The 26,412-nt window shown below is 37.6% G+C and overlaps 2 protein-coding genes across 2 annotated transcripts; one reads left to right on the top strand and one right to left on the bottom strand.

Moving 5' to 3' along the window:
• Nucleotides 1-53: 53 nt before the first annotated feature.
• Nucleotides 54-9,453, bottom strand: LOC114322607 (non-functional pseudokinase ZED1). The gene is given in 3 exon segments (XM_082890344.1): nt 54-1,053; nt 7,693-7,736; nt 8,285-9,453. Coding segments are annotated over 3 exon segments (1,080 nt in total). The 5' UTR covers nt 8,499-9,453; the 3' UTR covers nt 54-231.
• A 4,762-nt stretch (nt 9,454-14,215) lies between these two features.
• Nucleotides 14,216-15,770, top strand: LOC145800628 (uncharacterized). The gene is made up of 2 exons (XM_082890343.1): nt 14,216-14,387; nt 14,767-15,770. Exons 1-2 carry the CDS (start codon nt 14,216-14,218, stop codon nt 15,768-15,770), a joined length of 1,176 nt encoding a protein of 391 aa, XP_082746469.1.
• The last annotated feature ends 10,642 nt before the right edge of the window (nt 15,771-26,412 follow it).

Raw genomic sequence — 26,412 nt, 5'->3', positions numbered from 1 at the left:
TGGGCTGGGTTTACTGAACCTGCAAGTGGAATAAAACGAAACAAAAGGCTGTATAGGAGAAAACACTCTGGAATTGAATAATGCATAACTAGTTACAGGACATCAATAAAATTGAAACATGGTCATCAGGGATAGAATACAGAGGATCCCAAAGCATTAAAAACAACTACAACAACAACGACAACTAACAACGCGAATTGGTGCATCTGTGTGGAGCAGAAAGTCAACATCTTATAATGGATTTATGGTTGAGCTGATTGGGGTTTGAACAAGCCTCTGAATTCGTTTAACTTCTTTGGCCACATCGATCATTTCTGGCCTATCTACTCTTTCTTTCTGAAGACATTGCATGGCAAGTTCTACAAGAGCTTGCAATTGTTGCTCTTGCATAACTCCTCCACCTTCCCCTCGGATTTTAGCATCCAAAATTTCATTCAGCCCACCATTTTGTAAATAATCCTGTAAGCTCTCATATTGCATGTGCAAGTCCCCAATTTTCTGTCCAGTCAGAAGTTCAACGAGAATCATGCCAAAATCGTAAACATTAGTCTTCACGGTAAGAATCCCTGTGAGACAATATTCAAGCTCCATAAGACCCAATATCCCGATTACCGAATCCTCCACCTATGATTCTCCAGGAGGAATCGATATAGAGAACGAGAAATCTAACAATTTAGCTGCACCACTACACCGGTCTATGATCACATTATTTGATTTTAGACTCCTATGAATGATGGGTGTAGGAAATGCAGCGTGGAGGTACATGAAAGCATATGCGATATCATTTGCAATCCTAACTCTAGTTTTCAACGATAATGATGATCCATCGTCATGATTCGCTATGTCCCCTTCCCTTTTGTACAAGGACCGAGAGAGAAGCTGTTCAATACTTCTTAGACCTTGATAAACCAGAACTGGGTATTGGAATTCCAAGCAGCAACCTATGAGCTTCACAACAATCTTTTGACTACTCATCTGTGAGGTAATCGCTAGGTCACGGACAGCACAGGCCGTGGTACTAGTGTCAGGAGTAGGGTTATCATACCACTTATACTACTTAACCAATATTGGGCGTTCTCCAAAACAGCCTCTGTACAATTTATAGTAAGCATCTTCATCATGTTGGAACAATCTTCTGTGTAAATAAAATAACTCCAAATAAATTCAAACAAAATAAATAAAAACATACCAGATTTATTTTGTCGAACCAAATAAAAATTACAAGACCAAGTCGAGTGTGTGACACTCTGTCCTTAAGACAGATTCGCCCCGCTAAGGTGCTTACGGTTGAATGACGTCTATCTTCCAGGATACAATGATCTTCACAAATTTATAGAAGCACTTCAAATAAATTTGTTCGGCGAACCAAACCTGTGATCTATACTCTCTTTAATTTATTCTAAAACTAAATATGAAGAATAAATGCACTCAAAGGAAAAATTGGACAACAAAGAGACAAAAATATCAGACTATATTTTGCACTGCAAAATAAGATTACACGGACTGAATTTTTCCCGGGGTCCAAGAATGCTGGATTAAAGGCTATATATATAGGCAACCAAATTTAGCCCCGAACAGTTCCCAACCAAAGTAAAACGGTGCAAACTGTTGCATGAATTCTTTTTCAAAAAGGTTTGAAAAATGTAAGAACAAATTTCAAACAATTTGAAAATAATGCCGTTGGAGAGTTTCAAACTGTTGGTCCTATATTATTATATAAACTATTTGAACATATATATATATATTAAACTATTAAATATATATATATATATATATATAACAAATTGAATAATATAATAAAGAAAGAAAAGAAGTATAAATTTTAAGAAACCACTTAGGAACCCAAAATTTGAATTTAGAATTAAATTAAATTCCCACAATAATTTTTATTGAAAAAATTCAAAAGAATTTTATCTAAAAAATTAATGTTAAACTCGAAAACGACGTCATCTTCCCATTCACTCATAAATGGTTTTGACGTTCCGTCTTCACCACTTCACCTTTTCGGACCCACCCCAAAACACGTTTGGGGTCCACCCAAATTGGGTTAAAAAATATGCCTATATAAAACCATTTTTTTCCAACAATCCCCCACATGAATGGAAGTTGACGGAGAGAAAATGCAACAACATGATCTAATCAGAGAGTTTAGAAATTGGAAATATTCTGCAAAGGATAGGTAGCTTTTGGCTTTGAACCTTCCCTTGCGAGACACTATCGAATTTACTAGCTAAACAGTGAACATGATGTCTTGAACTGTTCAGCCGTTTGTGTAAACCAAGACAATAGAACTCACACAGATTATCTCCAGACACAGTTTAGTTCTCACTATTGTGTTCATTTTGGCCCTGAACAACCTGGTCTTCATGAGTGCTTTAGAGAATTGTAGCCTTTCACAAATCTCATAGAACCGGCCCAATTCACACTCACATAGGTGATTCTTATGAAGAGTATCCTGCCATACTCCACGAGGTTTACCTAGATATAAGAGTCATTAAAATTTTACTTAACCTCAAACGCTGCAGACATCACTATTTCATCATAGAAATGGGTAGGAGTTGGACTCCACAGTGATCCTTTTGAGTCAATCACAACTCGATTGTCCCTTTGAACCTAGATCTTGGGATCTCCAGTTAACTAGGTTGGGTTGCCGTTGTGGTAACTCTTATTTAATAGGCTTAAGTCCCATTCCCCTCGATGAATTCTCAACTAACTCTCTTGCTAACCCTTTAGTTAGTGGATCCGCTATGTTGTCTTTAGACTTAACATATTCTATGGAAATAATTCCATTAGAGAGTAGTTGTCTCACGGTGTTATGTCGACGACGAATGTGTCGTGACTTACCGTTATACATATGACTCTGTGCTCTACCTATAGCTGATTGACTATCGCAATGTATGCATATAGCAGGCACCGGTTTTGGCCATATTGGAATATCTTCAAGGAAGTGGCGAAGCCATTCTGCCTCTTCCCCTGCTTTGTCTAAAGCTATGAATTCAGATTCCATAGTAGACCTAGCAATACAAGTCTGTTTGGACGATTTCCAAGATACAGCCGCCCCACCAAGAGTAAAGACATACCCACTGGTGGATTTCGAGTCTTTAGTATCCAATATCCAATTTGCATCACAGTATCCTTCAAGTACCGCTGGATATCTAGTATAATTAAGCCTAATGTTACGAGTAAATCGGAGATATCTTAGAACCCTTATCATTGCTTTCCAGTGTTCTACTCCCGGATTACTCGTATATCTACTTAATTTACTTACTGCATAAGCTATATCTGGGCGAGTGCAGTTCATCAAGTACATTAAGCTTCCAATAATTTGGGCATACTCTAATTGAGAAGTACTTTCCTGTACATTCTTAGAAAGATACAAATTAACATCTACAGGTGTTCTAGCAAGATGATCATCATCTTTGCTAAATTTGTCAAGTATTTTCTCAATGTAATGAGATTGTGACAAAGCATATCCTTATGATGTTTTGGTAATTTTCATACCAAGAATTACATCAGCAATGCCCATGTCCTTCATGTCAAAATGTTTATTCAACATTTTCTTGGTAGTTTTAATCATATCATTATTACTACCTATGATGAGCATATCATCTACATAAAGACATACAATGACATAACCTTTATCTGTGTTTTTAATATAAACACATTTGTCACACTTATTAATTTTAAATCCATTTGACATCATTGCCTTGTCAAATTTCTCATGCCATTGCTTTGGCGCTTGTTTTAAACCATATAATGATTTAACCAATTTACACACTTTCTTTTCTTTCCCTGGAACAGAAAACCCTTCTGGTTGTTCCATGTAAATTTCTTCATTTAACTCACCATTTAAGAAAACGGTTTTAACATCCATTTGATGAATTTCTAGATTGTATAGAGATGCAATGGCAATTAGCATTCTAATGGATGTTATTCTAGTAACCGGTGAGTATGTGTCAAAGTAATCAAGACCTTCTTTTTGTTTAAATCCTTTGACCACAAGTCTTGCCTTGTATTTGTCAATTGATCCATCCGCTTTTAATTTTCTTTTGAAAATCCACTTATATCCAAGAGGTTTACAACCTGGTGGTAAGTCCACTAGTTCCCAAGTGTGATTTTGCAAGATGGATTCAACTTCACTGTTGACAGCTTCTTTCCATAAAGGAGCTTCAGGACTGGACATAGCCTCTTTAAAAGTTAAAGGCTCATTTTCTACCATATATGTTAGAAAATCTGGACCAAAAGATTTTGAGGTTCTAGCACGTTTACTACGCCTAGGTTCCTCTTCTTCATTTTGATCTAACTCTTGTTCTTGATCATGTTCTTGATCATTACTAGTAATAGCATCAAAAGATCTTTTCTTATTACTAGTCTCTTGTCCAATCTTATTCGGAAATACATGTTCAAAGAAAGATGCATTCCGAGATTCAATAATAGTATTTACATGCATTTCGGTATGTTCTGATTTATGAATCAAAAACCGATATGCACTACTATTCTTAGCATAGCCAATGAAAATGCTATCAATGGTTTTAGGACCTATCTTAGTCTTTTTAGGACTAGGAATAGCTACTTTATCCAAACACCCCCACACTTTTAAGTATTTGTAGGATGGTACTCTTCCATGTCACAATTCATTAGGTGTTTGATTTACTTTCTTTCGGGATATTTTATTTAAAATATAATTAGCAGAAAGTATTGCTTCCCCCCACAAGTTCTGAGGTAAATCGGAACTTATTAACATGGCATTCATCATTTCTTTTAAAGTCCTATTTTTCCTTTCAGCAATTCCATTTTGCTGAGGTGAGTAAGGAGTTGTGGTTTGATGAATTATTCCATGTTCTTTACAAAATTCACCAAAAGGTGATTCATATTCACCACCTCTATCACTTCTAAGTTTTTTGATTTTCTTACCAAGTTGATTTTCAACTTCATTCTTATATTGAATGAAAGTTTCCAAAGCTTCATCCTTGGTTCGAATTAAATAAATATAACTATATCTAGTATAGTCATCTATAAAAGTGATTACATACTTTTTTCTACCTCTGGCTTGAATTGATTTAAAATCACAAATGTCACTATGAATTAATTCAAGTGGTTCCGTACTTCTTTCAATTGAATGAAAAGGAGTTTTAGATAATTTTGCCTCAACACAAATTTCACATTTATGATTTGAATCAATGTCAAATTTAGGTAAACATTCCATATTAATTAATCTACGCAAAGATCCATAATTAACATGTCCTAGTCTACCATGCCATAAATTTGAAGACTCAAGCAAGTAAGAAGAAGATGTAGTATTATTAATAACTGAGGGTACAACGGTCATTACATTTAACTTGAAAAGGCCATCAGACATGTAACATTTTCCTACATACATCCCATTCTTAGTAAGTACAAATTTATCACTCTCAAATACTAGCCTAAACCCATTCTTACTCAACAAAGATCCGGAAACAAGATTCTTGCGAATGTCCGGTACATGCAGCACATTGTTGAGAGTGAGTTCCTTTCCAGATGTCATCTTGAGTACAATTTTTCCTTGTCCTTCAACTTTGGAAGTTGAGGAGTTGCCCATAAAGAGTTGTTCACCATTATCCACTGTAGAATAAAATGTGAACATCTTTTTGTCGGCACAGATATGGCGAGTAGCACCAGTGTCCACCCACCATTCTTTAGGATTTCCGACAAGATTTGCCTCGGAAACAACTGCAGAAAGATTGATATCATCTATACCATTGGAAATATTGTCCACTCCAGTCATGTGGGCTTGAGCAGGCTTCTTGCTTATTCTTCTTTTGCTTTTGCCTTTGCTGCGGCAATCTTTGGCCCGATGTCCCTCTTTGTCACAGATGTAACATTTGCCATTAAACTTGTACTTTTTATTTCCCCCCCCCCCCTTTAGAGCCTTGTGATGAACTTTCTCCAGAAGACTTTCGTTTATTGGTTTTTGAAGCATGTTCCACCACATTTGCCTTAGACTCCATAGGAAGCTTACCAGCCCGCTTTTCAGAATTGCGGTTGTCCTCCTCAATCCTCAAACGCACAATTAACTCGTCCATAGAAATTTCTTTGCGCTTATGTTTGAGGTAGTTCTTGAATTCCTTCCACCCTTTTGGTAATTTTTCAATTAAGGCTGCAACTTGAAAGGATTCACTGGGAAACATACCTTCTGCGTAAATGTCATGCAGAATGAGTTGGAAATCTTGAGCTTGGCTGATCACAGTTTTTGAATCAACCATTACAAAATCCAAGAATCTGCCAACCACAAATTTCTTTGAGCTGGCATCTTCCGTTTTGTACTTTTTCTCCAACGATTCCCAAAGTTCCTTTGCTGTCTTGATTGGACTGTAGACGTTGTATAATGTGTTGTCAAGTCCGTTCAAGACGTAATTCCGGTAAAGGAAATCGGTATGTTTCCAGGCATCAACCGCAGCAACCACTTGCCGATCGGTTTCATCCTCTTTCAAGATAGGAGCATCTTCACGGAGGAAATGAGCCAGGTTCAGAGTTGTAAGATAAAACAACATTTTCTGTTGCCATCTTTTAAAGTCAGTTCCTAAGAACTTCTCTAGCTTTTCACCGTGATTTACCGGTACTGTTACAACAGGAGAGGGGGTTGGCGTCATTGCAGCCACCACAGTAGTACTTGTTTGGGCATTCGTTTCAGTAGCCATCAATTCTAATATATAAAACAAAATTATAATTAGAATTTATACTACACAGAAAATTAAACCAAATTCACAGAATTAAATTCTGTAAAAATAAAAGAAACAAGAATGTAACTTTTATTTTCCAATTAATTTGAAAATAAAATAAAATTTATTTAAACAAATTAATTCCACATAGAAAGTAAATTCTGTAAAAATAAAAGAAATAAAAATTATAACTTTTATTTTTCAATTAATTTGGAAATAAAATAAAATTTTATTTAACCAAATTAATTCCACACAGAAAATTAAATTTCTATAACACTTCAATAATTAAAATACTGAAACAGAATTTTAATTAAAGAAAACTCATAAAATAATTTCTAAAAACCAAAATTAGTTTTTTGACAAAATTCCACAAAAATATATTCTGAATTGTTAATGACACCAGTATCGTACTACTAGTTGTTGTCAAAGAAAAGAGACAGTATATTACTACTATCTGTCAAATAGCATATAATCACTATTTGTTTTTCCAACCAGAATATTATTTTGTAAATTCACAGAAAATAATTTTTTTTCTTCCGAAATTATTTACGAAGAATGAAAAAAGAAAACAAACGAAAAATTCTGTAAACAGAATAATTCGAATCTGTCTTAAGATTGTTGGAACAATCTTCTGTGTAAATAAAATAACTCCAAATAAATTTAAACAAAATAAATAAAAACATACCAGATTTATTTTGTCGAACCAAATAAAAATTATAAGACCAAGTCGAGTGTGTGACACTCTGTCCTTAAGACAGATTCGCCCCGCTAAGGTGCTTACGGTTGAATGACGTCTATCTCCCAGGATACAATGATCTTCACAAATTTATAGAAGCACTTCAAATAAATTTGTTCGGCGAACCAAACCTGTGATCTATACTCTCTTTAATTTATTCTAAAACTAAATATGAAGAATAAATGCACTCAAAAGAAAAATTGGACAACAAAGAGACAAAAATATCAGACTATATTTTGCACTGCAAAATAAGATTACACGGACTGAATTTTTCCCGCGGTCCAAGAATGCTGGATTAAAGGCTATATATAAAGGCAACCAAATTTAGCCCCGAACAGTTCCCAACCAAAGTAAAACGGTGCAAACTGTTACATGAATTCTTTTTCAAAAAAGTTTGAAAAATGTAAGAACAAATTTCAAACAATTTGAAAATAATGCCGTTGGAGAGTTTCAAACTGTTGGTCCTATATTATTATATAAACTATTTGAACATATATATATATATATATATATATTAAACTATTAAATATATATATATATATATAACAAATTGAATAATATAATAAATAAAGAAAAGAAGTATAAATTTTAGGAAACCACTTAGGAATCCAAAATTTGAATTTAGAATTAAATTAAATTCCCACAATAATTTTTATTGAAAAAATTCAAAAGAATTTTATCTAAAAAATTAATGTTAAACCCGAAAACGACGTCATCTTCCCATTCACTCATAAATGATTTTGACGTTCCGTCTTCACCACTTCACCTTTTCGGACCCACCCCAAAACACGTTTGGGGTCCACCCAAATTGAGTTAAAAAATATGCCTATATAAAACTTTTTTTTTTCACCAATCTGATCCTGACAGTGAAAGTTGTTGGTCGACCTAATCAGCTCTTCAGCAGAGAAATTACGGATAGGAATGTTACATTGACCATTCCATTTAGTAATGAACTCCTCCAGTACCTTGCTCCCATTTTCCAAGAATGACTCGTATCTTTCTGATTCCTCTCGTCTGCCTCTAGTGTTAAACAAAGACAATAATATTCCACCTCCGCACTCCATATATAACCCCAAAAAGTAAATCTAAATGTCACACACAAATGATTAACCACCTTGGAATAATTTTACAGAACAGACAGTACAAGCACACAGCAACAGAGGTTTCTTTCTTATATGACTAGTAAAAATTCCATATATCCACAGAAAAGACTAGTAGAGCTATGTTTTCTCAAGAATCACAACAATAATCAAACTAAAAATGAACAAAAGAAAACAACTATTATGCAATACAGAGCAAGAACGATGATCTTTGACTTCTTTTTTTTTTATGTTTGATCTACCTCTGGAATTTAGATAATCAAGACATGAAACTACATAAGCCTATCTTCACCGTAAATATGCAGAGAAATAACACCAAAATCGTCGCAGAGACTTTAGACGAAATTTCTTCCTTCCTTCCTTCTTTTGATCCTTTTTTTTATTCCACAGTTGTCATGATCATTCACTATTATCTAAGAATATAAAGGAACCTGAGGAGAAAACTCTTCATGAGTACCTATTCAGTGAGATTCGATTTCCACAAAGACAATATTAATATAAAGCTTCAACCACCGTGTGGAATTATTGTGGGTTGTGACTCATCTGCTACACCGTGTGGGGCACAAATTTGACTTTTTGACTGACAGGGTTGCTCATGAAAACAAAGAAATTACTGGTACAGAAATATGCACAGAACCTGGGCAACCATGATTTTGAAGTACTTGGCTGGCCTGGAAAACTACCGAAGAACAACAAACAAACTGAACAGGAAAGAAGCCTTACAACTTGACTAGAGACTCTACAAAGCCAATTAATCAAAGAGGACCAACAAAACAGAAGATGCAAAAAATTGCAATATGATATAAGACCGTTTAAAAATAAAAAAATGAGTGATGGCAACCCCATAAATCAAGCAGTAAACTAATGCCATAAATTCCAGCAAAATGCTTTCTGGAACAAAATCACTTCAAGAGTGTACACTCGAGCCTCGTTTGTCCATGGGAGGAGAATTGTTGACAATATTTTTCTTTCCCAGGAGCTTATGAGGGGGTACCATAAGCTCTCCCCCTCTCCTAAATGTGCCACGAAAGTGGATTTAATGAAGGTTTATGTTAGTGAAAATACCAGAAATAATTATATTTTATTGATAAATGATGCAAAGAAAATGAGATACAAATAGATCAGGCTGAGGCACGGATATCTCGTTTTCTTTAAGGAGATCAAGCCCACTGCGGTAGGAAGAACCCAAATACCGATGCAGCAGTCACAAAACTATGACTTGTCCCCTCCATGATACAATAGCCCGACCACTTGTCGTATGGTTCAGGCCAACTCTGCACAAGATGGTGAACCCAAAGCTCCACCAATAAAACACCCTTCTTTGCTAGTAATCTCTCTTTTATAGAAAAAATATTTTGGTGTATGTTGATAGAAAAGAGTAAACTATTTATAGGCCATTAGGACCTTACAGTTACACCAAAAATAATGACCATTAACTAAGTTCATGAATTCTATTTAACCGCCATTTATGACCAAGAGGTTACCAAAGTAATGAAACCCCATAAATAAATATAAGATATTAAAATGGTCTAACAATCCCCCACTCATTTTAATATCAACAAATATAAAAGAGATTACCAAACAAAGATAGATTAGTATGCATCATGAAGGTGTGCTCTACATTGAACCTTCATTAGTGAAACAGCAACCTCTACTCCAGAGTCAGTAGTGGTCTCAACTTGAACTATGGCTGCTTAGGGGAAATAAAGAATTACTGCTCACACATAATAATCTAGGTGTTGACATGAGCTTTAATAGCTAGCACATTGCGGCCTTGTGCTAATCCCAGTTTTTTCATGAGCATATTTGAGATTAAGCCTTGTTCTCATAGAAAGCGGCCCCACTTTCATGCTCACATAGGTGAAATCTGTCAAGGATGTTCTTATAATTTACACACCCCACTCAACAAGAGCTACAGAGTTTCATTAAGAGTATAAAAACTCAACCCTCCAACATTACAGGACAAATGCACTTACATCATAGGGATGGATAACAAAATATTAAAGAGTGCATTTTTTACAACCACCACATGATTCGTTCTTCCCATTAAACCTAGTTACAGGATCTTTGGTACCTAGGTTGGGTATCCTCATACATGGTTTATGATTTTATAGGCTTCAAACATATCCCCTTCGATGTATTACAGACCCTATCTCTCACCAAGGCCTTGGTTAACAGATCCGCAAGATTATCACAAGATCTTACAAAATTCACAGTTATGATGCCATTACTCAAATAGGATCTCACATTACTGTGTTTCCTTCGAATAGGTTTGGATTTACCTTTATAAAAATAATTGTTCACTCTACTAATAGCAGCAGTGCTATCACAACGAATTAACACAGGAGGAATTGGTTTTTCCCAAAAAGGAATTTCATGTAACAAATCTCTCAACCAATTCGCTTCCTCACATGCTGAAGCTAACGCTATAAGCTCAGCTTCCATTGTAGAATTAGCAATTATAGTCTGTTTTTTAGACTTCCAACATATAGCACCACCACCCAAGGTAAAAATAAAACCCGAGATAGAGAGAGAATCACCTGACAAAGTGTTCCAATCGACATCACTATATCCCTCAAGTACCGCAGGATACTTGTTATAAAGCAAACCATAATTTTTGGTTACAGATAAATATCTCATAATTCTTCCCATAGCTAGCCAATGATCTCGACTTGGCTTGCTAATAAACCTGCTAAGTACTCCAACATCATATGCAATGTCAGGTCTAGTACAGTCAGTAGCATATCTCAAACTACCAATCATGCTAGCATATTCCTTTTGATTAATTACTTCCTTTTCATTTGTTGCAATAGACAAATGTATGCTTGCATCAAAAAGAGTAGCAACATGTTTACAGTCTAGAAAATTATATTTCTTTAACATTTTCTCAACATAATGCGATTGATCAAGAAAAATACCATCATTAGTCTTGGTCATTTTAATTCCCAAAATAAAATTGGCTTCACCAAGATCTTTCATATCAAAGTGGCTATTGAGCATATTTTTAGTCTCATTTATAATATGCAAATTAGAGCCAAAGATAAGTAGATCATCCACATATAGGCTAATAATCACATGTGCATTTTCACCAGTTTTATAATATATGCACTTATCACATTCATTAGTCTTATAGCCATTCTCAAGCATGCAGGAATCAAATTTCTCATGCCACTGTTTAGGAGCTTGTTTTAAATCATAAAGGGATTTAGTTAGCTTACACACCTTACTTTCTTGGCCAGGCTCCACAAAGCCTTCGGGTTGGTCCATGTAAATCTCCTCATCTAGATCTCCATTTAAAAATGCCGTTTTTACATCCATTTGATGAATTTTTAAATCATGAATTGCAACCACTGCAATCAACAGTCTAATGGATGTAACTCTAGTAACCGGAGAAAAAGTATCAAAGAAATCAAGATCAACTTGTTGCTTAAAACCTTTAGCGACAAGCCTCGCTTTATATTTATCTATAGTTCCATCCGGTTTAAGTTTTTTACGAAGGACCCATTTACACCCAATAGTTTTACAACCTAGAGGTAAATCCACTAGCGTCCATGTTTTATTTGAAAGTAGTGAGTCTATCTCATCATTTACAGCCCCTCTCCAGAAAATGGCATCAGGTGATGATAAAGCTTCTTGCACCGTAAGAGGAATTTCTTCCACATTGTAAAGATAATATTCAGGGCCAAAATCTTTTTCAACTCTAGCTCGTTTACTTCTTCTTGGTTGGATTTGAAAATTTTCTTTTTCTTGAAAAACTTGAGAAGGAGTAGAAGAGCTAGGCATGGATAAAATATTTTCAGAAATTATTTGACCCCACTATTTCTAGATTTGAAAGGAAATTTATTTTCATGAAAAATAGCATCACCTGATTCAAAAATAATATTATTTTCCATATCAAAAAATCTATAAGATGTACTATGCAACGCATATCCAAGAAAAGCACAAGTGGTAGCTCGTTCACCCAATTTAGGTCGTTTAGGATCTGCAAGCCTCACAAAAGCTAAACAACCCCAAACCCTCAAATAACCTAGATTTGGTTTATGCCCCCCCATAAGTCATAAGGTACAATTTTAGTCTTTTTGTGTGGCACTTTATTTATCACATGGCAAGCTGTCAAAATAGCCTCGCCCCAAAGATTTAAGAGAGCACCTTTGTGGTAGAATTGCCATTACCCGCTTGTGTTATTAATGCATCTTGGCCTCTAGCCTCCTCTTCTACACGGATGCGAGTGATCAACGCCTCTAAGGAAGTCTCTTTTTGTTTATGGCGCATGCTCTTTTGGAATTCTTTCCAGGATGACGGTAGCTTGTCAACAAGTCCTGCAACTAACAAGTTGTCACCAATCTTGATGCCTTCAGATCTTACTTCTACAACTATCATTTGGAAATCTTGTGCTTGCTCCACAACAGATTTTCTATCTACCATTTGGAAGCGAAAAAAACGGCTAGCTGCATACTTTTTTGCTCTTGCCTCTTCAGTATCATCCTTAGTCTGTAAAGCTTTCCAAATTTTCTTTGCAGAAGTGTAAGTGGTGTCATAGTAATCATAAAATTGATCAGCAAGGCAATTTAAGAGATAAAAGCGATATTTATACTCATCTGTATTATAGGAAGTCATTTTTGCTTCATGTGCCTCATAGTCTTCATCATTCATCTCCTCGGTTGGGATTTTGTTTGGATTCTTTTCGGTAAGAACATATGCAACTTTCAAAAGGCTAAGGTAAAAAAGAACTTTTCCTTTCCACCTCTTAAAATGAACTCCTTTGAACTTGAATGGCTTGTTGAGATCTTCAATTCCATTATTGGTTTTTTCTGGTACTTGTTCCATGATTGATCTCCTTAAAATTGTTAGTGAAAATACTAGAAACAATTATATTTTATTGATAAATGATGCAAAGAAAATGAGATACAAATAGATCAGGCTGAGGCACGGATATCTCGTTTTCTTTAAGGAGATCAAGCGCACTGCGGTAGGAAGAACCCAAATACCAATGCAGCAATCACAAAACTATGACTTGTCCCCTCCAGGATACAACAGCCCGACCACTTGTCGTATGGTTCAGGCCAACTCTGCACAAGATGGTGAACCCAAAGCTCCACCAATAAAACACCATTCTTTGCTAGTAATCTCTCTTTTACAAAAAAAAAATATTTTGGTGTATGTTGATAGAAAAGAGTAAACTATTATAGGTCATTAGGACCTTACAGTTACACCAAAAATAATGACCATTAAACAAGAAAATGGTTACACCAAAATAATGACTATTAACCAAGTTCATGAATTCTATTTAACCTCCATTTATGACCAAGAGGTTACCAAAGTAATGAAACCCCATAAATAAATATAAGATATTAAAATGGTCCAACAGTTTATGATAATGTTCGGTGGGATTTCCTCTTTGATGTGCTTAAGGCTATGTCCTTTCTCACTAGGTTGATTCTTTGGATCAAGCTTGTGTTACATCTACTAGTTTCTCCATCTACGTTAACGGGAGTAGCCATGGGTACTTTCAGGGGGCTCAGGGGCTTAGACAGGGAGACCCCATGTCTCATTTCCTGTTTGTCATTGTTATGGAGGTTTTTGCTAGGATCCTTAATGAGCAATCCAAAGACCCCCATTTCAAATTCCACTGGAGATGTGTGAGGAAAAAAATTATGAACCTTTGTTTTGCTAATGACCTAATGGTCTTTTATAAAGGGCATGTCCCTTCTGTCCAAATCATTAAAAATGGTCTTATGGAATTCCAATCCCTCTCTGGGTTATCTCCGAGTCCAATTAAGAGTAATGCTTTCTTCTCTGGCTGTACCCCCTCTCTTAAAGTTGACATGTTGAGGATCACTCAATTTCAGGAAGGTAGTTTACCTATGAGTTCCTCTCATTACTACTAGACTTAAAGCTAGTGATTGTAAAAGTCTTGTTGATAGGATCACTAATAGGATTAAATCTTGGACTAACAAAACTCTGTCCTATGCTGGGAGGGCCCAACTGATTAGTAATATCCTGTTCTCTATGCAAGTCTACTGGGCTTTCCTTTTTATCCTTCCTAAAAAAGTCATTAAGGAGATTGAAGCCTTGTGTAGGTCTTTTCTTTGGTCTAGCCTTGAGCTTAAAAAATCTACTGGTAAGGTTGCTTGGGATAGAATCTGTGCCCCCAAAAATGAAGGGGGGTTAGGTTTTAGGTCCTTAGATATTTGGAATAGAGCTGCTATATCCAAGCATATTTGGTTTATAGTGGCAGGTGGGGAGCAATCTATGTGGTGTCAATGGGTGAAGCCTTACTTGTTGAAAGGCTATAGTTTCCGGGCTATTGCTGTCCCTAGTAACCCCTCTTGGGTGTGGAGGAAAATCTTATCTTTGAGGGAGGCTATGTTCCCCTTGATTAAGTATAAGATTGGTAATGGGGAAGGCACTTCCTTATGGTATGATAATTGGCACCCTCTTGGATCCCTCTGGTTTAAGTATAGCAATAGTTTGATGTATGACATTGCATTAAATGCTAAGGTTAAGGTGGCCTCTATTGTGGGGGCTAGTGGTTGGAATTGGCCTAATGCTTCTTCTTGGGAGGTGAGAGAGATTATTGCCCTTACCCCTCCGGACATTATTCTCTCCTTTGGAGGTCATGATAGAGCCATTTGGCTGCCTCAGAAGGATGGGAATTTCAATATTGGTTCTGTTTGGAATTCCTGGAGATTGAAATGGCCTCTTGTTAATTGGGCTAACCTAGTGTGGAGTCCTCACTCTATTCCTAGGGTGGGTTTCATCGTTTGGATGGCTATTCTGGGTCGGTTAAACACTGGTGATAGGCTTGCCATCTTTGGTATTAACCCTAACCCAGTTTGCCCCCTATGTGGTATACCTGGTGAGGACCATTATCACCTCTTTTTTCAGTGCACATTCTCTTCTAAGGTGTGGACTAATGTGCTGTCCAAATGCAATACAAATTGGCATAGCCCTACTTGGTTGGGTTTGGTGGACTTGATAGCCAGAGACTGCAAAGGCAAGTCTCTTGCTGTTATTGTCAAAAGGCTTGCCTTTTATTATACTGTGTACCATGTCTGGTTAGAGAGAAACAATCGCATTTTTACCAAGGAAAGGAAACTAGAAGAAATCATTTTGAAGAACATCATAAGCATGGCCAGATATAGGGCCCTTGCTCTCAACAACATTAAGAAATCCCATAATGATATGTGGTTTCTGCAGGAATGGAGATTGCCTCCAAATACCATCAAAATTTGAGGGCTTTGTTAGCTGTGTGGGTCGAGTGAATGGGAGCACTATACTGTGGGTTGAGTTTGGCAAGGTTCTATAGTGAGTTTCCTTCATCTGGTTTTGTTAATAAGCTTCTACGTTTTGCAGGTGTGGGATGTGGCAGCTCTCAAAAGAGGGTTATGAGTTCACTATATGTGGGTTGAGTGATGTTAGCCATATACTGAGTGCTAATGTTTGCTCTATGTTTGTAATGCAGGTTTGGGATCCTAGCTGGTAGTGGGGTAGGGAATGTTAATTGGTGAGGAAGTGAGCCATAAATTGTTGTTAGATCTTTCTCTACTTCTTTATTTCTGTTATGATTCTATCTGAGTTCCGTACACTAGTTTGTTTTGAGGGGTGTGGTTATTGAGGGTTGAGTGATATAGCCCTTATACACTGTGAGTTTTGCTATACATACAGTGTTTTGTGATCAATCTATTGTGTTTTTTCATTTGTGTGATGCTGCCTTTTCCAAGTTACTTTGATCTATTTTGGGTAGCAGTGGAGATAGGCTATTTTTGAGAGCTGTCTAGATTGAGGCCTCATGTGGTGTAGTTGTTTCACAGACCGAGCTGCATGCTGCGCCAGTTTGTTTTATTGACCTTTCTTTGCATTTGCATTGCATCTATGGTTGTTGCTGTCGATTGCATGCTGCTATAATCCTGATGCTGGATTTGGTTGGAAGCTTGGAAGTCAGTGGTGGAGTGAGCAATGTGCTGTCTACATTGAAGCTCTAGCTCAGGAGTGGTTCACCAGGACCAGGCTGCACTACTGCGCCAGTCTTAATGGAACTTCTTTACAAAGAAAATACTTTGTCTTTCTTTTTTTTTTTTTTTCGTTTTGTAACAGTCTACCTCTACATTGACTGTATAGTGTTTGGGATTGGGCCTTTTTATATTGTAGTATTTGGGTTTGTTTTCCTTCCTCTACGGGTTGTGTAGGTGGTCTTTATTCCTTTTGGCTGGGACCCTGTTGGTTCGGCTTTTCTGTTTGCTGTGGCCTTCTTGGTTGGTTCATTTAGGTGTTGTTTCTGTTCAGCCGCCCTTTCCCTTGCTTGGGATATGGTTGCTTTCCTTTTTTTTTTTCTGGCTGTTCCGTTCGTGTTTTGCTTTTATCGGTTGTGTATAGCTGTTGTAGGTCTTTGGGTATGCCCCTTGTAATCCTGTAAATCTTTTGTTTTATTTTATGACTTATTCACCCAAAAAAAAAAGATACATACATTCCTGTAGAGTTTCACTCTAAAAGAACATATCAAGCAAGTGAGAGCCAAAACACCCCTATGATAGGGTAGGGTTACCCTGTTCTAATTTCGTCAAGAGCTAGGGATTCACTACGCAAAACAAGCAGTTTCAAACAATTCAAGCATTCGGGTGAGCAACCTATCCTAGTTTGGAACAGTTTCTAAGCTTCCGATATGCAACTAGGTCGATTGGTCAAAAGGGTACTTCAGCAAGACTACCTAATATACCTCTCACACCTAACACTGAGAAGTGAAAGGAGGATCAAACGGAACAGCGGTAGTCCAGATCCAAGGGTTGTGTTCCCATCATGGCAGAGCCCGCAACCGATCAGCCTTTTGGCAAGCTTTTCCAAGCAAGCCTTCGGCAAACCGCTCAAGAATAGTAGATGGAAAACACTGTGACTTAGGCGTACCAATGCAAATACAAATACAAAGAAACACATAAGTGTAAATAAAATAACATATCATGAGTTCGAGTCAAGTTCTCTAATTCCCCAACAGAGTCGCCAGAAACTGTGGACTCGCCTTTTTCTCGCACCCCGCCTTTTGGAAAGGGTTTGAAAAAAAAGGCCTCACAGTTCGAACTCCCGCGGTTCTGAATCTAGTCTCACAAGTGCAATGTGAAACTAATAATCACCAAAAGAGTCCAAATTCGGAAAACCTTTTTGGAAAATCGATTTTAAATCAAATAATGTCAAAATTGGACTGCTTTGCTAGATATAGAGTCGCCACCTAAATATTTTATTTTGGAAAAATTTAGGAAATCCTGACTTGTGCCAAAGGCCATGTGTCCGTCATCACAAAAGTTGCCTAGAGGGGAAGGTCATGAAATGAGCACCCCTGCTCGCCCGATCAAAGATTGGCCTCTACTAATCATGATATGCTATTTTATAAATATTATGTGTTCTAATTCCGGTTATTAAACTAGCTTTACTACGTGATGCACACAAGCAAGTATAGACTAGTTTATTCAAGTTGGAACAATTCAACTCATGTTTGTTTGCGAAAACGGTTTGAATTTGCCACCTCAAGTGGGCTTAAAGATTGTGGATTTGCCACCAAACACAGTGGGCTTAAAACATGATTTTCCACTTAACAAAGTGGGCTTAAAACTTACATTTGTTAAATGGTTCCAATTCAAGCAACAGGCTTTCATCCACAGGCATTCATGCAGTTTAGCGTTTAAGCACATAGCCTCATTGCAAGCATGCGAAACATGGCAACATAGCAATCACACTCATGCAAGTATGCTAAAGCATAAAACTCACCGAGTACTCCAAGCCAAAACAAAAAACTAGTTAGAAAGATGCATGATCCTAACTATTTTAAGTCCCTAATGCAACGCATGCAATAATGCAATTAATAGGCTCGGCTACTAATATGGCATATGATTCAATTTGAACAACATGCGATTAAACACGTATTCAAAGAAGATATTGAAATTGCAATGCAGTTTGAATAATGCGCCGAGCCTCGGTGCATGCAAGACAAATCAATGGATGCAAACATGCGATATGCTAATTGAAACATGACGCTAATCTAACCATCGAAAGCGGTTAAATAAAAGGGAGAAAGACGTGGGGTTGGAAAACATTCACACACGCATGCACGCATACTTATTACAACATTATGCCCTAGCGAAAGAGGATCTGAATGAATAAGCTAACCAACTAGCTATGCTAATTAAGCTAACTATTACAACACAATATTTAACTAACTACTCTAAGCTAATTAAATATTACAACACTTAACTAACTCATTAGGTACTTTAACTAATTAATTACAAAACAACTAAACTAATTAATTACAACACGAATTAATCAACTAATTAACTAGACAAGTTAACTAAACGGCCTCGGGAAACGAGGAATGCATGCATGCTTGGTTCCTCCATTCGAAAAGCCACCGTTTTGCTACTGCGAGCCTCTGTTTGCACATTTTAACACCAAAAAAAAAGCTGCCAACTTCCAGAATACCTCTGCTCCACCTCAGGAACACACTGTGCAAATTTCATTGGTGGCCGATAGGGGGTTTGTCGACTACCAATGGTGGTCGGTCGGCTGCTAGTGGTGGCCAGTCAGCCACCAATGACATGAACTCCTCTTTTTGCTACAACAGAGAGCAGACAGAGCAAAACAGTGTATTCTCACAGATTATTTGCACACTTTGCCTCTCCTTTTCATGGGGAGATCAAAGAAGGGACAAAATTTGGGTTTACAAACCATCAATCAAGAAATTTCATTGCATGATGGTTTGTGAAACCAATTGTGCAAGTTCAATGAATGCAAAATGAGACCAAATGACCATCACCCTATCATGCATGATCAAGGGCAATGGAAACCAAGGAAAATGACATATTTCATCATTTTTGAGTATGAAATGTCTCATTTCCCTTGTGTTCAAACTAACGTCTGATTTGAACATATGCAATGCAACACAAAAGATGCTTATCTTGCCTCTTTTACTTGCCTAATTTTGTTTACTCATTTTAATTACCAAAACCATTCTTTAATTGATTTGTCCATTAGTGAGTGTCCTCTAATGGAAAGATGGCTCAAACAACAAGGTATTTTGGGCATGAAAGAGGCATTACACTGTTGGTAATGAACCCCCTAAGGGATTAAACCATTAGGTGCAACACCTCCATTTCACACTTAGGCAACTAAGGGGTTTAAAACCACTTTTAAAGCAAACAAAAGAGTGAAGAATTGAGGGAGATTGTAGAGATTTAGTGCTGAAATGAAGTGCAAAACAACACTAAAACATGCTATTAACTCAAAACAATGATGATTAAAGCATTAAAATATCAAGCTAGTGAAGGAAATTACACTGCAATTATGCAATACAAGGCTCAAATGAATTAACTAGCCCAAAATAGAGCCAAAACAGGCCAAAACAGAGCTTAAAACATGCTAGACTTCAGCCACAAAAAGCTAAAATAATAAGCTAACATGTGAGGCTAACTAGGCATGCAAACAAGACATAAGGAGGGGAGGCTAACCCCTCCAATTTTGGACTTCAAAACAAGGTTTTTACCACTGAAAAACCTCTGAAATTCAATGGTTAAAAGGCCCAAAAAATTTTGTTTGAAAGTGATGAAAAATGGCACAAAAGCTTAACAAACAAAGGAGCAAGAAGGGTGGACCACCCCGTACCCCAAAGAGACCTCAAACCCCCACTTTTAAGTCACAAAAATAGAGTTTTTGACAATTCAAAATCGGCCCAAAAATAGTTGAAATAGATAACAAAACCAAGATACAAAACAAGTATAAATAAGGTAAGTGCTATACTTTTGAAGCAAAGCACAAAATAGCCAATAATCCAAGCTCAAACCACCTTCTAGAGCTCAAACAAGACTCCAAGTAATCTCAGCCCAAAGGTGAGAGTATTTGGTTAAGGGTTGGTATGCAAAAGCTAAGGACTTGTGAGCAAATGTGTACAAAATATCAAGAGAGAGAGGGAGAGGGAGAGAAAGCTAGAGAGATATATATATATATATATATATTTTTGCTCTAATTTTTCTAACCCTCCAAAATGGGGGAAGAACCCCCCTATATATAGAAAAACCACCCCTTGAGCTTAGAAACATCTCACCATACACGTGTATGGAGATGCAGCTCAGTGTGCAACAGCTGGCACAGCTGCCAATAAATATCTAGAAAAAGGCACTTGTGGCCATCGCCCACCACTGATAGCTGACCGACCACCACTAGTGGCTAACTGACCACACCCATGGCCGACAAAAACATCCTATGGCCGACAACCTTGGGTGGTGGCCGATAGGTCACCAAGAGGTCCAGACACCAAGTTTTGGTCCAAAACAAGGCACAAAAAGAACAAGGTTTAAAGGCTCAAAGACAGGGCATTCTGCCAAGGACTTCGGGTGCTCAAAACGAACACAAACACACAATCATCAAGTGCACGAGCGATGACGTCTAAGTCTTGAGGACGGTAAAAAATGGGGTGTCTACAACAGGCATTACCTTGTAACAGTAAAGTCATTTCGGGGTGATAAATGTTGTTTTCTCTTCATCTGGGGCATACATCGCTATCTGGTAGTATCCCATGTATACGTTTAGAAAGCTCATTCTTCCATGCCCTGATGTGGCATCAACAAGTTGATCAATCTTAGGTAGGGGAAAGTAATCTTTCGGGCATGCTTTGTTCAAACTAGTGAAGTCTACATAGATTCTCCACTTGCCATTCTTCTTCTTTACCACCACTATATTGGACAGCCAGGTGGGGTAGTTTATTTCCCGGATCGCTTGTGCCTTTACTAGCTTTTCCACCTCATCTTCTACTGCCTGCACATGGACCCAAGTTGGTCTCCTTGATCTCTGAATCACTGTCTTGGCCATCCTGTCCACGTTAAGTTTGTGGCAAGTGACCTCGGTACTAATCCCCGACATCTCATTGGGTGTCCAAGCGAACAGTTCTATGTTTTCTCTCAAATAGACTTCCATTTGAAGAAGAATCGCTCCTCATCTCCTTCTTGTATGAGAACCTTTTTCAGGGTTCTTCGCTTTTGTCGATAAGTTCTTTGCGACATCATCCAAGACCTCGTGGTCTTCGCATTCAATCTTTGCATTCTCTAGTTCCCTTACATTGTAGGTGTACTTCATTGTTTCCATAGAGCAATTTTTCGTCTGTAGTTGGTCTCCCCTTACTTCTTCAATCCCCTGTTCAGTTGGGAATCGCAACAGTTGGTGCAGCGTTGAGGGAAGAACTCTCATTGTATGTAGCCAAGGTCTTCCTAGAATGATATTGTATTGGGGGGGGGGGGGGAGGGGAAGGAGTATCTATCACAGTAAATTCTATCATTTCCTTCCTGACCTCTACCTACACTTTTGGACTCGTGGCTCCTAGAGGCCACATCAGCGTCCCATTGAATCCAACCATAGGGTTGTCAGATTGTTCTAGATCATCCTTATGGAGGCCAAGCTCCTTATAACATTTGGCATACGTTATGTCAGAAGAGCTTCCCTGATCAATCAATATACGCCTTACTTGGCAATCTCCTACCTTCAATGTCACCACCAGTGCATCGTTGTGGGGATGCTGAACCATGTCCAGGTCCTCTTTGGTGAAAGATATCCTTGGCCCCTGATGTCCACTTGCCCTGGGTTTATTTGTTGGACATGGTAGTGTAGCTCGGCTTTTCGCGCCCTATTTTGGAAGCTCGAAAGAAAGCCCTACAGCTTGGACTCATGCGGTTCTGAATCTAATCTCACAAGTGCAATGTGAAATTGATAAACACCAAAGAGTCCAAATATGGTAAATCTTTTGGAAAATTGATTTTTGAATCAAAAATGCCAAAAATGGATTGCTTTGCTAGATACAGAGTCGCAACCTAATTATTTTATTTTTGGGAAAATTTAGGAAACCCATGACTTGTGCCAAAGGCCACGTGTTCGTCATCACCAAAGTTGCCTCAGCTTGGGAACTTAGGTACGAGAGGGGAAGGTCATGGATTGAGCACCCCTGCTCGCCCGATCAAAGATCGGCCTCTACTTATCATGATATGATTTTTATAAACATTATGTGCTCTTGTTCCAGTTATTAAGCTAGCTTTGCTATGTGATGCGCACAAGCAAGTATAGATTAGTTTGCTCAAATTGGAACAATTCAATTTCAGGTTTGTTTGCGAAAAGGGTTTGAATTTGCCACCTCAAGTGGGCTTTAAAGTTCACAGATTTGCCACTAAACATAGTGGGCTTAAAACAGTGAATTCGCCACTAGACATAGTGGGCTTAAACATACATTCGTTGAATCGTTCCAATTCAAACAACAAGCCTTTATCCACAGGCATTCAAGTAGTTTAAAAAGTAAGCATTTAGCCTCATGGAAAATATGCTAATCATGGCAATCACTCACACTCATGCAAGTATGCTAAAGCACAAAAACTCACCTAGTACTCCAAGCCAAGAAGATATGAGTTAGAAAAATATGCATGATCCCTAACTATACAAGATGTCTAATGCAACACATGCAATATGCAATTACTAGGTTCGGCTACTAAGGATGGCATATGACGCAATTCAATAACTTGTGGTCTAAGCACATATTCAAAGAAGGTATTGAAATGACAATGCAGTTTGAATGATGCGCCAAGCCTCGGTGCATGCAAGACAAGATGAATGTATGCAAGCATAAGGTATGCTAATTGAAACATGTCTCTAATCTTACCATCATAAGCAATTAAATAAAAGAGAGAAAGGCGTGGGGCTGGAAGACATACACATTATTACATTTTGCTCTCGCAAAGGAGAGTTCGAATGAATAAGAGCAAAACTAACTAGCTAAGCAAATTAAGCTAATTATTACAAACCGAATGAAATAAATAACTAAACTAATTAATTAATTATTACAACAATTGAATGAACTAATTAGTAACCTAACTAATTAAGTAATTACAAAACGATTGTGACTAATAACTTAACTAAGTAATTAAACTAAGCTAATTTGCTGTTCCGCCTCGAGACATGAAAGATGTGTATGCACATGCTCGGTTATCACCCGAAAAGATCTCTGTTTTGCTCTCAGGAAGCCTCTGTTTGTAGAGTTGAACACTTCCAGAACCATTTTGCTCCACCTTACCGACATTTTGCTGAAGTTTGCATCAGTGGCCAACCGGCCACTGGTAGAGACTACCGGCCCGGTGTCGGCCATAGAAGTGGCCTGCTGGCCATCAATGGTGCCCTGCCGGCCATCAATGGTGCCCTTCTGGCCACCTGCCGGCCATTGATGCATTGGTTCAACTTGCTGCAATAGTGAACAAACAAAGCAAAAAGAGGGTATTTCCACAGATTGTTTGCACAACTCACCCTTCATTTTCATGAACAAATCCAATGAGTAGTGAACTTAAGCCACAAACCACCAACTCAAGCAATTTCATTGCATGATGGCTTGTGATTCAAGAGGTGCAAGTTAATAAATGCAAAATGAGACACAAACCTCCCCCCTTTCATGAAAGATCAAGGGAAAAAGTTAACCTTGGAGACTTGGACCATTTCATCCATGTGTTGAATTAACATCTGATTGAACACATCAAAAACACAACCAAATTCTTATCTTGGCTCACTTTTAGTTCCAAGTTTTAATTACTCATTTTACTTTACCAACCATTCCTTAATCCAATTAAGTCCAAAAGGTGAGTTAAAGTTTGCTAATGGAGTGAAGTACCAAGTCAAGAGTTAACTTAAAACATGAAAGAGATGTCATGTCGTTGATAATGAACCCCTAAAAGGGATTAAACCATTAAGCATGACAACCTCAATCTCATGCTTAAAAGAACAAAGGCTTGAAACAATTCTCAAAGAAAAACAAAAGTTAAGAAAGGAGAGAGGTTGCAGAGATTATTAGTGCTGGAAATAAGTGATAAAAGCATAAAATAAATGCTATCAACTCAAATAAGTGATGTCTAAGACCTAAAACACTAAGCTTATGAGGACAATTACACTATAAGCATGCAAAGCATGACTCAAATGCAACTAAAAGCTAAGAACAGTCCTAAAACAGGTCTAAAATAATCCTAAAATATACTGGAATTGAGCTAACAAGAGCTAGAATAATAGGCTAAAACATAGAGCATGCTAGGCTAGTAAACAAAACACAAAGAGGGGAGGCTACCCCCTCAAATTTTGGACTTCAAAACATGTTTTTAGCCACTGAAATAACTCTGAAAAATAATGTTTAAAAGCTTAGAAAAAGATAGTAAAAGGGTGGGAAGCACAACAGCAAAGGCCTCTAAAACAAGGTACAAAGAAGGGTGAACCACCCTTCAACCTTTATTAGCCTTAAACCACAAGTTTCAGCCCAAAAATACAGAGTTTATACAGTCCAAAAATAGTACAAAAAAGTGCTGAAAAGAAGACCAAAGTAGCTAAAACAATAAGCTAAAACATGGCAATTTAAGCTAGTAAACAAGCCAAAAGGAGGGGTGGCTAACCCCTCCATTTTTGGGACTTCAAAACCACTTTTTTAGCCTTTGAAAACCTCTGAAAATCAGTGGTAAAAAGCTCAAAAAAAGTTGATGAAAGAATGGGAAACACAAGTGGAAAGGCTTAGAGAACAATGTTCAAAGAAAGGTGATTAACCCCTCTACCTTTAATAGCCTTAAACCACAAGCTTCAGCCCATAAAAATAGGTTTTAAGAGCTTAAAAATAGCAAGAAAACATGGAAAACAAGTGTTGTAGAGATGGTGCAAAAGAAAAAGAAGTATACCTCTTGAAGAGGAATGAACCCATAAGTCACAATCAACCAATTTCACATTCTCAAGTGCTTTAAGAGCTCAAAATCCAAGCTCAAATCACCTCAGCAAAAAGCTCTCTAGGTTTGGTTTGGTGTGTTTGGGCATAGGCTATGCAAGTTGCAAAAGAGAGAGAGAATTGTTGAGAGAGAGGATATTTTCCAAAATATTTCTTCACTCCTAATGTTTTCTAACCTTGAAAGATGAAAGGGAGGTCCTCTATATATAGAAATATACGAGCTTTGGTCGAAATATCTAAAAAATAGACAATTGGAACAGTATGGAACAGCTAGAGGGAAAATATCTGGTTTTTACACTGATGGCCGGCAAGCTTGTAGTGGTGGCCGGTTGGCAAAAAATGGTGGTTTTCCGGCCACAAATGGTGGCTGTCGACCACCTGCCGACCATCAGTGATGGCCCGACTTCAAATGGGCATATCTCCTTTATCCGGACTCGGGTTTAGGTCATTCTTGAGTCTAAATTGAAGCCCCGGAAGTCTAATTTCCAATGGTGGAAGCCTCAAATATAAATTCTAAGTGTTCAAAGAGATATTCCTATTTTAGTGAAGGTTGCTTAGTTTTGTCTTAATCGGATTGACACCTAACTTTACACAGCCATATCTCCCTCATCCGGACTTGGCTTTAGGAGATTCTTGGGTCTAAAATGAAGCCTCGGATGTCACGACTCAAACTCGCCCCCCCATGGGTTAAGGACAAAACCGGCCAGTAATCATGAGATTACCTACGGCCTCAAACCAAACCAAACTATTTTTACAGAGTTCATGGGGGCCAAACGGAAGCAATTCGACATTTTGTCCATAGAGCCATGCTTATAGGCACATCATTACATACATATGTTAATAACTCACATCATAAATGCAATAACATAAAATTCTGCACATACAGGATCAGTCAATCTAAGTCAGCCAAACAAAACAACATATAAACACATTCAAAAACTTCACCAACCTGACAAAATATAAACACATAACAAAAGGGCGAAGACGTGTCTCGTGCGTGAGACGCAAGGGCTGACTCCTCAAAACCTTAGTTGTTCCAAACTGACTTCACTGAGGCTGGATATGGACCTCTCATGGCTCACCTACAAACACATGAATGAGCGTGAGCGAAAGCGCAGTGAA

The sequence above is a fragment of the Camellia sinensis genome, chromosome 10, assembly GCF_055761805.1.
Source record: "Camellia sinensis isolate YWXY chromosome 10, ASM5576180v1, whole genome shotgun sequence".
In the NCBI taxonomy this organism is placed as follows: domain Eukaryota; kingdom Viridiplantae; phylum Streptophyta; class Magnoliopsida; order Ericales; family Theaceae; genus Camellia; species Camellia sinensis.
Note: the sequence above shows the minus strand (reverse complement) of the source record. Positions and strands in the feature narration are given on the sequence as shown.